At 41.8% G+C, this 14,763-nt stretch overlaps 1 protein-coding gene across 1 annotated transcript; it reads left to right on the top strand.

Moving 5' to 3' along the window:
• Nucleotides 1-163: 163 nt before the first annotated feature.
• LOC139313129 (vomeronasal type-2 receptor 26-like) lies at nt 164-14,623 on the top strand. The gene is made up of 6 exons (XM_070938531.1): nt 164-405; nt 5,215-5,506; nt 7,732-7,911; nt 8,634-8,852; nt 9,380-9,509; nt 13,719-14,623. The coding sequence occupies exons 1-6, from the start codon at nt 164-166 to the stop codon at nt 14,621-14,623; spliced, it is 1,968 nt and encodes a 655-aa protein (XP_070794632.1).
• The last annotated feature ends 140 nt before the right edge of the window (nt 14,624-14,763 follow it).

Below are 14,763 nucleotides of genomic sequence, written 5' to 3'. Positions count from 1 at the left end.
ATCACACCCTGCCACCATCCCTGATTAGCAACTATAGGTCCCAGTTTGAGCAAGTTGGAAGAAAAGTTTCCAACTCCATCTGAGTACAGGCTCCCCACAGGACTGTGTTTTGAGTCCAGTACTCTTCACTTTGATAACCCACGACTGCTGTGCCAAATCTGCTATGAATCATATTGTGAATTATGTGGATGACACGGCAGTGGTGGGTCTTACCCAAGACAACAGTGAAGATGCTTATACAGAAGAGGTGAAGGCTCTATTGGACTGGTGCAAGAAATGTAACCTGGTTCTAAATGTTGAAAAAACAAAGGAGGTCATTGTAGATTTTCGAAAGAGCCTGCACGATCATACTCCACTCAATATCAACAATGCCACTGTAGAGGTGGTCAACAGTATTAAGAATCTGTGGGTGCAGATAACCAACAATCTGAACTGGTCTCTCCAGATGTCATCCTTACTGAAGTGAACAAACCAGTGTCTGCATTTCTTGCATCAAATGAGGAGAGCATATCCTTCTCCTTCTGTCCTGGCCACTTTCTGCAGCAGTGCCTCAGATAGAAAGTCCTTACAGAGAGTGGTAAGGACAGCCAAGAAGATTATAGGAAGCTTGATTCCTATTATTCAGGATTGTGCTTTAAGCGCTCTGGGCATAGAGTTCAAAGCATTGTCAGACACCCCACACACCCACTCCAGGGTCTGTTTCTGTTGCTGTCCTCTGGGAGGGGGTTTCAAAGTATTTCTAGAAGGACTACCAGATTCTGTAACAGCTTTGTATGCATGTACATGTATACATCCAAACTAGATTGTGTTATTTCTCTGTCGTATAATATATGTGGGTATATGCATATTTATTTATTTTTTATGTATTTATTCATTTCATCATGTAGTGTGTATTGGGATAGTAACCCTTTGAGAGCTGTATGCAATGAAATTTCATTTTAATATATGCTGATTAGTCTACATTCAAAGAGACAATAATGATATTCTAAGTCATATCTGAACAAATTATAACACAACTGCTCAGTTTCATGTAATTCAAACATCCAACTTCACCTTGACTCTCAAGTCAATTTGCTCTGTGAATCAGCAACAAGAGATATAAACATGTTTTTTTCCCCTTCTAGTGCCAGGACAATGTCAGAACAGTAATTGTTAATGTATCCCCTGTAGATTTCTACCCTCACAAATCTTTCAAGATAAAACCTGTTATAAAAAAATATGCTCTTAGTTCTCCCAGTGGAGACAGGACATGTCTGTCACCTACTGTTGTCTTGCAAATAGCAAACCTCTGGGTTTGCTGAGACTCAGATGGCCATTGCTTTTTCTTTGGCAACAGCCTAAACACAGATGAAAGGAAACATGGTTGATATAAATTTTCCCTGAGGCCATCCAGGTAGCATAGGTTGTGTCAATTGTGCTAAAACCTTGGTGAGATTTCAAGTGCTACCTGCAAGTTGGCTTCTCCAAAAACCTTGACTTAGGATCTAGGAGGGAAGGTGACAAGAATGACTGGGCTGCCTCTCCTGCTGCTGCTTTCCTTCTGGCTCCTGCCTCCGACTGCTGCTAAGAAGATGCAAAGTGTATGTGTGTTGAGGAATTATTTCCAGTCACAGGAAAGCTACTATAGGGCTGGTGATCTCATTATTGGTGGAAATGTGCACCTGGGAATCATGCCTCTTTCAGTTGTTCCAGACTTCCAAATAGACCCATTCTTGCTTTTTACAAACCTGCGAACTGTGTAAGTCTCAACTGGAGGGGTATGATGTAGATAATTATTTGCTTTGTTTTAAATTCAGGGACTCTTTTGAAAAATGCCTGTTCTGGCATCTAGTGCAGTTCAAATCTTTGTTCTTTCCTCTGTAAAGAGCCTAACTCTTAAAATATGTAAAATTCTCTATAGAGAAGTTTTCATCAGTAAAGAATAAAAGTGAGGCAGGACAAGAGCTTAGAAATTGTGATGGCCAAGTGAAGAAATAAAGTTCTAATATTCATTTGGACAGAACGTCATGGTGACAAGCTTAAAGAGAAGCTCAACACTTTTCCAGTGTCCAGGAGTTGCATAAAAACTGCTCAATTTTTGAATCAACAGGATTGACAATCTTTAACAAATACAGTAGTGGCCAAAACTTTTGGGAAAAGTGTATTTTTTAGGTTTGATGGCTAATGACACCAATTTCTTTTTAAATTTATTTATTTAGTTTGAGTTTCAAGGTAACAATATTCCATTGCTGGAATGTCCTGGGAAATGACCCAGCAAAAAAATGAAGTTACTAGAAGCAACCATTCAATCTTGGTTTCACATTATAACAGCTGCAGAACTCAAAGACTTGACTTACTCAATGGGAGGATGTTGCAAGGCATTAATTCAGTGGTGGGTGGCCCCCGGTTCAAACCGGTTCACAAGAAAATTTATTCAGGCAATAGAAATTTTATACCACAAACAAAAGGCAAAAGTAATGATAAATGGAGAATTGACTGATTCCATTGAGATAGAAAAAGGTACCAGACAACAATGTCCACTGTCCCCACTGTTGTTTATATTGACATTAGAAATCTTAAATAGAAATATTAGAGAAGAAAAAGATATAAAAGGAATGAAAATTCAAAAAGAAGAATACAAATTGCAAGCATTTGCTGATGTCCTGGTCTTTATTATTGAAGATCCATTAACTCAATAAATACTTTGAGAGAGAATATTGGAGAGTTTGGGAAAGTAGCTGGTTTGAAAATTAATAAAGATAAAACGAAGATTTTGACCAAAAATATGTTGACAAAGCAAAAAGAAGAATTGATGAAGATATCAAAGATTCAGGTCACTAATAAAGTTAAATACTTGGGAATATATTTGACAGCAAGGTGTAGTACACTTAAAGAAAATAACTATAATAAACTTAAGCAACAGATGGGGGCAGACTTGTTGAAATGGGAAAATTGGCAGCTTTCCTTGATTGGTAGGATATCAACTATTAAGATGAATATTTTGCCTAGAATTTTATATCTGTTCCAGACAATTCCAATTAGATTGGGGAAAGATTTTTTTGAAGATTTGAATAAAATCGTGTTAAAATATATTTGGGAGGGAAAGAGGATAAAATTAAAGTTATTACAAGATGCTAGAATGTGGGAAGGCTTTGGTTTACCTAATTGGGAACTTTATTATCAAGCAACAAGCCTGATGTGGATTAAAGAATGGATACCTTTAGGAAATATTAGATGATTGAATCTAGAAGGACATGATTTGTTGATGGGGTGACATGCTTTTTTATGGTATAAAGGAACAAAAATACAGGGGTATTTTAGAAGACACTATATATCTGAGGCTCTGTTGTTGAATTGGGAAAAGATTAAAAAACAACATTATTTGAAAATTCCAGTCTGGGTATCTACAATTGAAGCATTTTCATATTCAGTAGTATTCAGAAGGGAATTCAGAAAGGAAATTGTTAGATATAGTGAATTAATGGATGAAAAGGGTGAACTTAAAACAAAGCAAGAATTAGAAGAACAAGGTTTCAAGATGGATTGGTTTTCTTACTTGCAAATACATTCTAGATATGAAGAAGACCTTAAACAAGAAGGCTTTTATAATGTTATGACTAATTTTGATAAGATTTTAATGGGTTTTGATGACTATGTGATTAAAAAATTATATGGATACTTGTTAGAGGTAAAATTGGAAGAAGAACAAGTTAAAGAGTCAATGATAGCATGGGGGAAAAACTTTGGTCATGGTATTGATTTAGAAAAATAGCAAAAATTGTGGTCGCAGAATTATAAAATGACAATGTCTACAGCATATAAGGAGAATTTGTATAAGATGTTTTACATGTGGCACCTACCCCCCAACAAGGATAGCCAGAATGTTCAGGAATAAATCGGAGAAATGTTGGAAGTATCATCAGACTCCAGGATCATATTGCCATATGTGGTGGACATGTGTAGAAGCTAAAAGTTATTGGACTAAGATACACACGTGGTTGGAAAAAATGACAAAGAAACATATTGACTTTAAACCAGAGATATTTTTATTGGGGATTTTACCAGAAACATATAACAGAGAATTGCAATATTTAAATGTGAACGTTTTAACAGTGACTAGAATCGTATTTGCTAAAAATTGGAAAGGAGAGAAGTTATCTACTGATGATGAGATTATTAAGAAAATTATGAAATGTGCTGAAATGAGTAAATTGACATTTGAAATTAGAGACCAGGAAGATAAACAATATTACTAGATATGGGATTTGTTTTATCAATGGATAGATAATAAATCATGGAATTGAAGCATGAAATATGGGGTTGATGTAAAGGTAAAATATCTGATGGTTTTTTTTTTCTATAAAAGATATAAGTTTCTGTTATAAATTGGTATTTTAGAAATGGGTTTATGCACAAGAGAATATGAACCGTTTGACTCACTGTCTGTAATTGTTTGGAATGATGATGGCTTTATGTTTTCTTTTTGCTTTAAAATAAAAAAAAATTCTCAAAAAAAATGGTTGTAAAATTGGAGGGAGGCCACGCCCACCGCCCCGGATGTCGTCATCAGTAATCTGTGCATGCGAACCGGTGGTAGAAGTAAGTAGAACCCACCCCTGCCTTAATTCATGCTAAAGGTTACCCAACTAAGGATTAACTGATATGGAGATAATTTTTGTATATCTCATTTTTTCTATGAGTTTCACTTTTCTTCTTTATACATTAACTGCTATTCTAATAACAAATCCTTCATAAAAGTTATTGCATTACATTCTTGATTAAATTAACTTCCCATTGATACAGTATATAATTTTATGGTACTACTCCAAAAAAAGTGGACTTATTGGCTAGTTTTAGAAAATACACTTTCCCCAAAAGGTTTCCACAATTTTGGCCACTAATGTAGATGCTGGGTCACCCACTGAAGAAGCTGCTCCAAAAGAGAACAGAATTAATTAGGGTGCCAGTAAAAGGGAAGGATTACAACCACTGCAGCAAAGTGAAGAGGGAAAGTTCTTTAGAAGGTATAAAATGTTCTGTGATATGAAAAGAGACACTTTTCTCCTTTCTCACAAAGTCATACAAGTTTCATCAAGAAATGTCTACGGGCTCAAACTAATGAAACTTGGGACTTCTGACTCCAACCAACACCAAAAAAAAGGGGGGGGCAAGGAAAGGCAAATACAACAGCATGACCTTTTCTGAAAATTTCCCCCATGATTTTTCTCACAATAGACTCATAGCCAAGAGCTACCAGCAGTTCCTGGCCATGGTATTTGCAGTCGGAGAGGTCAACAAGGATCTGGTTCTCCTCCCCAATATCACACTGGGGTTCCACATTTCTGACAATCACCAGATTGAGAGAAGTATTTCAATAATCGGCCTCTCCCTGCTCTCCACACGAGGCCGGATGATTCCAGGTTATAAATGTGACAAGCAGGACACTCTGCTCTCTGTCATGGGAGGCTTCATACCCAAATCTTCAGGGCAGATGGCCTCCATCTTCAGCATCTTCAAGGTCCCACAGGTAAGGGGCATTGGTGGGATTCAGCTAATTGGCACCACTTCGGGAGAACCAGTCATTAACTTCCTGAGCATTTGGCAAATTGGTTGTTGGAAGAAATCATTAGGGCAGAGAACCAGTTGTTAAATTACTTGAATCCCACCACAGGTAAGGGGCATCCAATGTTGGATATGGACACAGACAAACGAGGGAAAAATAGAGAGAAATCAAAGATGCTTACTGGGGCACATCACAAATATGTGACTTAGAGAATCCACATGACAGTTGGATTTATTTTTATGTTCATGTGTCAAGATAATTTTTTATATAACATGACAATCATTTAAATATGAGCCAGCAGTGTGCTGCAACTGCCAAAAAGCCAACACAGTTCTGTAGGCAGTTAGCACCTACGTCTCTCCTAGAAGAATGAAATATTTTAGGAAATATTAAAAAAAGGCAGAATATTATATTTCCCTGAATGAGAAATGGAGAAACATGTTTTAAACACAAAGCAGCTTCCTGCCTCCAACCGCACCTTTGTCAATGGGCATCATCTGCAACACAATAGGACCCATCTAGCAACAGAAACTCACCCCATGGCACCTGGAAAGATTACACCAGCCAGCAAGGCTAGCTAAGACCCCCACCCCCACCCCCTGGGCATCTGACAACCAATCGGGATACTCTTCCTGTGCCCCAGGAAGTTCAAAGCGCAGAGAGGGCATAAAACCAAGGCACACTCAGCATCTCGGCCCTTTTTCTGCTCAGGAACTCAATCCATGTGATCCTGTCCACCATTAAACCATCTTTCCCAGCAGCCTCCATTGTTTCCAGTGTCTTTTTCCCCACTTGGAACTGAACCCAGATGGTCCCATAAACAGAGGGATAGAATCAAGATCACGTGAAATGTTAATACCACTTTATAATGCCTTGGTAAGGCCACAGTTAGAATACTGCACCCAGTTTTGGTCACCACGAGGTGAAAAAGATGCTGAGACACTAGAAAGAGTGCAGAGAAGGGCAACAAAGATGATTAGGGGATTGGAGGCTAAAACATACGAAGAACAGTTGCAGGAAATGGGTATGTCTAGTTTGGTGAAAAGAAGGACTAGGGTTGACATGATAGCAATCTTCCAATATCTCAGGTAGTGCCAAAAAGAAGAGGGAGCCAAGCTACTGAGGACAGGACAAGAAGCAATGGGTGGAAACTAATCAAGGAGAGAAGCAACTTAGAAGTAAGGAGAAATTTCCTGACAGTTACAAAAATTAATCAGTGGAACATCTTCCCTCCAGAAGTTGTAAATGCTCCAACACTGGAAGTTTTTAAGAAGAGATTGGATAACCATTTCTCTGAAATGACATAGAGTTTTCTGCCTAAGCAGAGGGTTGGACTAGGAGATCTTCAAGGTCTCTTCAAACTCTGTTATTCTATGATAGAAGTAGATAATGAGATATTTTCTAAATACTGACTGTACCAAGAGGATTTTTTTATGTAGTAGTTACTTCTTAATTAACTAATAATTTAGCCACCCTTTCAGTGCAATGTATTCCCGATATCAGGTGAATGGTTTGTATCTTTGTCTTCCGACTTGTCACAACCAGTCAAAATATGTAACTTTCCACTAAGAAGGAAGAAGCTTAAGAGTGCCAGTCAGAGTGAATTAGGCTGACTAATGGGGACATCGACCATAAAATGGTGACCCTTAAAACTTACCATAAAACTTAGTTTGTCTTTAAAAGAAGAATCTCACTTTCTCCAGCTCGGTGTTGGCTTTGAGTTCTCTGAGGGAGAGAGAAAAGTTTATCCTTCCTTCTTCAGGATTAATTCCAAGGAATTTCCTCAGTATGTGGGTTTAGTCCAGCTGCTCCTGTATTTCCAGTGGAACTGGGTTGGGCTGGTGGCCTCAGAAAGTGACAATGGAGAACGTTTCCTCTCATCTCTGATGCCGATGCTCAAGGAGAAGGAGATCTGTGTGGCCTTCACTGAAATATTGAAATCGGATGATTTTCTCCATACATGGAAAACATTTATTCTTTTTTTAAAAAACTGTTGTAAAGCTGAAGTGATTATTCTCTTTGGAGACCCTCATATTAATGCAAATATACAGTCAGCTTTGCATTTTCACATAACGTCAACAAAGTCAACGCTTCAGAAAGTTTGGATCCTAACTTCCCAATGGAAACATAATGTCGTGTCAGCTAAAGATGCATTACCACTTATAAAGCCCTTCCATGGGGCTTTGCAGTTAAGGGACCACACAGGGGATATCTCAGAATTCAGCCATTTTCTCACATCTTTAGACCCTTTGCACCCAAAAGGGGACATTTTTCTCCCACAATGGTGGGAAAAGGTCTTTGACTGTGAGATCCAGGAACCAGGAATGTCCATTCCAAAGATGATGAAGAAATGCACAGGAAAGGAGAATGTACAAAATGTTCCCACTCACATTTTTGAAACTAGCATGACAGGTGAAAGTTACAATATCTACAATGCCATTTTTGCTCTGGCACACACATTACATGCAATGTTTGCATCCAGTTCCCAACCATCCATGATGAGACTTGGAAAGAGGATCTCAAATGTCCATTCATGGCAGGTAATCTCAGAACAGCTTAGAGAATTGTTTTAAAATAGTATAATGATATGAAATAAGTACCATTGAGTCTAAAATTTGCTAAGCAAGGCAAGTAAGTGAGTTTTGACCCAATTCATGATGTTTTTTTTGCCACAGTTGTTGAGTTGTAGTCATTAAATGAATTCAATGCCCCTCCCATTGGTGCCTCCCAATGTCCAGTTCATCTTTCAGCCAATCCCAAGGTGCAAAGTTGTTGTGAGAACTTTGTGCTGAGAAGGTGATAACAGGCAGTTCCTTGGTGCCACAATCTCGCTTCTCCGGTAGTGAGACAAAACAGATGGCCAGAGGCACATTCTTCCCCCTTCCCAACTTCCCCAAAGGTACATCAAAGCAGAGAAAGGAACAAAGGAAAACCCCATATAAGCATATCTCCAAACCTTCCCCCTCCCACCAGAATGCCCAGGTCCCCATAGAGATCAATGGGACCTGACACAGAATGATAGAATCCATGATGTCTCATTTGTGACTTTCTGATTAATTACTTTAATTTCTGAATGTTTCTTCCCTGTCAGATCCTTGCCTATTTGAGGAATATCCAGTTCAACAACAGTGCTGGAGATGAAGTCTCCTTCTCAGAAAATGGACTTGGGTCTGCTCAATATGATCTTCTCAACTGGGTTTTCCTCCCCAATCAATCTTTTGTCCCTGTGAAAGTTGGGCAAGTAGATGCTGAGGCTCTCCCAGGCCAAGATTTCATCATTAACTCTGACGCAATTGTTTGGTCCACAAAGGTGAGATGGAAGGAAATGCTGTAAATTTAGGGAAAGATTGATTCTTTCCTGGGGATGCAGAATATCCTTCTAACTGGAAACAGAACTATTGACTTACAAAATATGCAGTCATTTGGTGAAAAAACTTCTTTGTGTGTAACACAATTGAGGTACATATGTGATAGGTCTATAAAGGTTTGGGATTGGAAGGAACTTCTGCTTGAAACCCAGGATATAACTGGAGGAGACAAGAACAATTTCCATAGACCATTCCTGTTCAGTTGGATTCTCATGAATCTTTTTTTTTTTTTAAACAAAGCTCAATGCTTTTTTCCCCTTTCACTTAAGACTGAGCTCCCAGTTCCAATCTCCAGTATCCATTATTTGGTCAGGAATGCTACTGGCCTTAATCCCTCAGGAGATTTTCCTGATTTCTTGTAGACAATGGTGAACCATTTATTTTGAACATGGAAAAAGAAATGTGGAAATCAATAATGAAGCATGTTCATTGCTTAGACCATCTCAAGAATATCTCCTTTCTCTTTTAGAAGGTGCCCTTTGCCAGGTGTGGCATGAAGAGGTGCCAGGCAGGAGAGAGGAGAAGAGTTCCTGAGGGCGAGCAGGTTTGCTGCTACCAATGTGACCCTTGTCCAGAAGGGACCATTTCTGATCAAACAGGTAGATCACACTTCAAATTGAGGTCTTCCATGCTCAAGGACACCATTCAGCAGATATTAATATGTTTTCATATTAATTAATTTTTGTTAGGATTGACGTGTTTCGATGTATTCATAGTTCTCATCTTAGTTTATGGAACTAAACTCAGCCTACAGGCCAACTTCCTGCTCCTAACCAATTTAATGCAGGGAAATTTCAGTAAACAACATATGGGAATTTACTAGCCTGTCTTCCCGTACTTTCACATCCCATTGGAAGAATAGCTAGCAATTTTTTCATAAAGGATGGGAATGTGAGGTTTAAGCTTTAATTTTTATTATTTAGGTCAATAATAGTAACTGTGAGAGAGATCTTGGAGTTTGAGTGGATAATCATTTAAATATGAGCCAGAAGTGTGCTGCAGCTGCCAAAAAAGCCAACACAGTTCTATCCTGCATCAAAAGAGGGATAGAATCAAGATCACGTGACAAGTTAATACCACGTTATAATGCCTTGGTAAGGGCACATTTGGATAACTGCACCCAGTTTTGGTTGCCACGCTATAAAAAAGATGCTGAGACTCTAGAAAGTGTGCAGAGAAGAGCAACAAAGATGATTAGGGGATTGGAGGTTAAAATATAAGACAAACGGTTGCAGGAACTGGGTATGTCTGGTTTGATGAAAAGAAGGACTAGGGGTGACATGATAGCAGTGTTCCAATATCTCAGGGGCTGCCACGAAGAAGAGGGAGTCAAGCTATTCTGCAAAGCACCTGAGAGTAGGACAAGAAACAATGGGTGGAAACTAATCAAGGAGAGAAGCAACTTAGAACTAAGGAGAAATTTCCTGACAGTTACAACAATTAATCAGTGGAACAACTTGTCTGCAGAAGTTGTGAATGCTCCAACACTGGAAGTTTTTAAGAAGATGTTGGATAACCATTTCTCTGAAATGATATGGAGTTTTCCTGCCTAAGCAGGGGGCTGGACTAGTAGACTTTCCAACTCTGTTTTTCTATACATAAACAAAATAGCAACATTCCTGGTTTACAAGCTCTATCAGAATTCTGGGGGTTTCAATATGAATTGGAAAAAAAACCCATATTTCATAGTTTCTCTCACTTTGAAATGTACATTACGCATTATTTATTTATTTATTTATTTGATCTAATTTTTATACCGCCCTTCTCCCGAAGGATTCAGGGCCCTCCAGAGCCAAGAAATAAAACAAACACACATATAAAATTAAAAGCAATTTTAAAAACATATTAAATAATTTGGCCCCAATAATATTGAAAAACTAAAACAACCCATTAAAATTAATGTTTAATCCAGCCCAGCTTGTTGGAACAATAACGTCTTGAGGGCACGGCCAAAGGTGCGTAGATCAGGGATCATCTGTATCTCCGGGGACAATTCATTCCAGAGGGCGAGAACCCCCACAGAGAAGGCCCTCCCCCTGTGGGTCGCAAGTCAACATTGTTTGACCGATGGCACCCTGAGGAGTCCCTCTCTGTGGGAGCGTACTGGCCAGTGGGAGGCTATCGGTAGCAGCAGGCGACCCCGTAAGTACCCAGGTCCTAAGCCATGGAGCGCTCTAAAGATGGTAACCAACACCTTGAATCGCACCCAGAAGACCACCGGAAGCCAGTGCAGCTCGCGCAGGAGAGGTGTTATATGGGAGCACTGTGTCGCTCCCATAATCACCCGCACGGCTTTGTTCTGGATCAGTTGGAGCCTCTGGGTGCTCTTCAAGGGGAGCGCCACATAGAGAGCATTACAGTAGTTCAGACAGGAAGTGACTGAGTATCATCAGCGTACTGATGGAACTTCACCCCAAAACCATGGATGATCTCACCCAGCGGCTTCACATAAATGTTGAACTGGAGGGGCAAGAGGGCCGACCCTTGCGGCACCCCACAAACAAGGCTCCTCGAGGTCGACCTCTGCCCCCCTGCCAACACAGACTGCGTATGGTCAGAGAGGAAGGAGGAGAACCACCATAACACGGTGCCCCCCACTCCTAACCCCTCCAACCAACGCAGCATGATACCATGGTCGACGGTATCAAAAGCCGTTGAGAGGTCTAATAGGACCAAGACAGAGGAACAACCCCCGTCCCGAGCCCTCCAGAGATCATCAACCAATGCGACCAATGCTCTTTCCATGCTGTACCCAGGCCTGAAACCCGACTGGTACAGATCTAGATAGACAGCTTCATCCAGGTACCGGGGAAGTTGTCGCGCCACCACACTCTCAACAACCTTCACTACAAAGTGAAGGTTGGAGACTGGACGATAGTTCACTAATACAGCTGGGTCCAGGGAAGGCTTCTTGAAGAGGGGACTCACCATCACCTCTTTCAAGGCGAAGGGGAAAAAACTGTCACTCAGAGAAGTGTTAATCATCACCTGGAGCCAGCCTCGTGTGACCGCCTGGGAGGCCAGCACCAACCAGGAGGGACACGGGTCCAATAAACATGTGGCAGTGCTAAGCCTTCCCAGAATCCTGTCCACATCCTCGGGAGTCACAGGGTCAAACTCCTCCCAGATAACACTCTCAAGACCCACCTCCATCACCCCATCTGAGCCTACCCATTTGGAGTCCAAGCCTTCCTGAATCTGAGTGATTTTGTCATGCAGATATTGTACAAAATCCTCAGCCCTACCCTGCAAGGGGTTTTCCCACACTCCCAAATGAAGTAGGGAGCGGGTCACCCTAAACAGGGTGGCTGGGCGGTTATCTGCAGATGCAACAAGAGTGGAAAAATAATTAGATTTTGCCACTCTTATCACCACTAGGTAGATCTTAATATGAGACCTCACCAGTGTTCAGTCAGATTCGGAGCGGCTGGCCCTCCAACCGCTCTCCAGGTGTCTTTTCCGGTGCTTCATCTCTCTCAGCTCCTCAGAGAACCAGGGAGCCAATTGCGATCGGCACCGGGTCAGAGGCCGCAAAGGCACGATGCGGTCCAAAGCTCCAGCGGCTGCCCTATCCCAGGCGGCCACCAGTTCTTCAGTCGAGTCCTGAGTCAGAGCCTCAGGGAATGGCCCAAGCTCCGTCAGGAACCTATCCGGATCCATCAGGCACCTGGGACGGAACCACCTAGTTGGTTCTGTCTCCCTGCGGTAGAGGGTAGCGGCTTGAAAGTCTAATTGAAGGAGTGAATGGTCTGACCATGACAAGGGCTTGATGACTATATCCCCTGTTTCTAGATCATTCAGCCACTGACCAGAGACAAAAATCAGGTCCAGAGTGTGTCCCCCCCGTGTGAGTAGGGCCTTGAACTAACTGGGTCAAGTCCATGGCCATCATGGAAGCGATGAACTCCCGGGCTGCCTCTGATGTTTCACCGACAGATGGCAGGTTGAAATCCCCCATCACCATAAGCCTGGGGGTATCCACCGCCACCCTGGCTATTACGTTGAGCACTTTGGGCAAGGCTTCCGCTATGTGGCAGGGAGCCAGGTACACAATCAGCAAGCCCATCTGCACCCCACGATCCCACTTCACAAGGAGGGACTCACATCCGGCTATCTGAGGTACAGTGGCCTCCCTCGGACAAAGACCTTCCTTTATAACAGCCACCACTCCCCCCGCCCCTACCCTGAGCCCTCGGCTGATGGAAAGCGCGGAAGCCTGGTGGGCACATTTCAACGAGGAGAACCCCCCCTCCCAACCCAACCAGTTCTCTGTAATACCCGCCAGGTCAACTCCCCCCTCCTGAATAAGATCGCAAATGAGGGGGGCTTTATTTATCACGGACCTGGCTTTGCACAACATCAGCCAGAGGCCCGGGCCCTGAGGATCTGTGGAACCCGGGGAATGAGAAAAGCATTGGGGACTGGAGTGCGCAATTGCTCGAAGACAGCGGGTGCGTACTCCCAAAACATGATATGCCCCCTGCTACCACCATATCTGCCCCTCCCACCCACAGTGCTGATTAAACAGCCCTCACTAATATGGAATCTAGCCCCCTCCCTTAATGTTCCCCGTGATTGGAGAGACCGTTTATATCACAGCAAACTCATCAAACAGCTAAGGCTGAACAGATTCTTGTCTCTAATCTACCCTCAGTGTCATCATGAAGAATTATGTGCTCTTTTTGATCCACTATGTAATACACATAGTTCATTCCATCACTAAGTCTGTGGTCATGTCACCCTGATGGGATGGATAATGCTTATGGCAGATGCCCCTGAAATCCTTAAACAAAGACTCTTGATTTCAGATGCTGCCCACTGTGACCTCTGCCCAGAAGACCGATACCCCAATGAGCACAAGGACCACTGCATTGCCAAGAGGATCCACTTCCTTGCCTATCAAGACACCCTGGGATACACTTTATTATGTCTTGCTCTTTTCCTCTCTACGATCACATTGGCAGTGCTGGTAATTTTCCTTAAACATCACGAAACACCGATTGTCAAGGCCAACAACCGAAATCTCACCTACATCCTCCTAGTCTCCCTAATGCTCTGCTTCTTCTGCTCCTTCCTCTTCATTGGTCGACCCAGAAAGCTCACCTGTCTCTTCCAACAAACTTCATTTGCCATCCTCTTTTCCCTTGCAGTTTCCTCTGTCTTGGCAAAAACGGTCACGGTGGTTCTGGCCTTCATGGCCACTAAACCTGGGAACAAGACAAGGAAACTGTTAGGAAAACCACTGACCAACTCCATTGTCTTAGGCTGTCCCCTGATCCAAGCAGGTTTTTGTGCCACCTGGCTGGCAACCTCTCCTCCATTTCCTAACTTGGACTTCCACTCTTTGATAGGAGAGATCATCTTGGAATGTAATGAAGGCTCAGCTTCTATGTTTTATGCTGTCCTTGCCTATCTGGGGTTTTTGGCCCTTGTCAGTTTCACAGTGGCTTTTCTGGCGAGGAAATTGCCTGACAGCTTTAATGAAGCCAAATTCATCACTTTTAGCATGCTGGTCTTTTGCAGTGTTTGGATCACTTTCCTCCCCGCCTATCTGAGCACCAAAGGGAAGTCCATGGTGGCTGTGGAGATCTTCTCCATTTTGGCCTCTGGAGCTGGTCTTTTGGTTTGTATCTTTTCCCCCAAATGCTACATTATCTTATTGAGACCCCATCTTAATTGTAAAGAAAATATAATGAAGCACAGAAATCTCTGATTTGTATGGGATTTGGGAATTTTTATTTTGGCTTGGGTTTATTTTGACTGTTGTCCCCAGAGAAGACTTGGTAATGAACATGGAAATCAACATTGAGATTAAATAAGTGGATAATAATTTCCACCTGTACAGTTTCTTCC

This window comes from Pituophis catenifer, unplaced genomic scaffold (genome assembly GCF_029215685.1).
Source record: "Pituophis catenifer annectens isolate HBS135680 unplaced genomic scaffold, rPitCat1.0.hap2 SCAF_1, whole genome shotgun sequence".
Taxonomy (NCBI): domain Eukaryota; kingdom Metazoa; phylum Chordata; class Lepidosauria; order Squamata; family Colubridae; genus Pituophis; species Pituophis catenifer.
The sequence above is the reverse complement of the archived record's forward strand: the minus strand, read 5'-3'. Positions and strand labels throughout refer to the sequence as shown.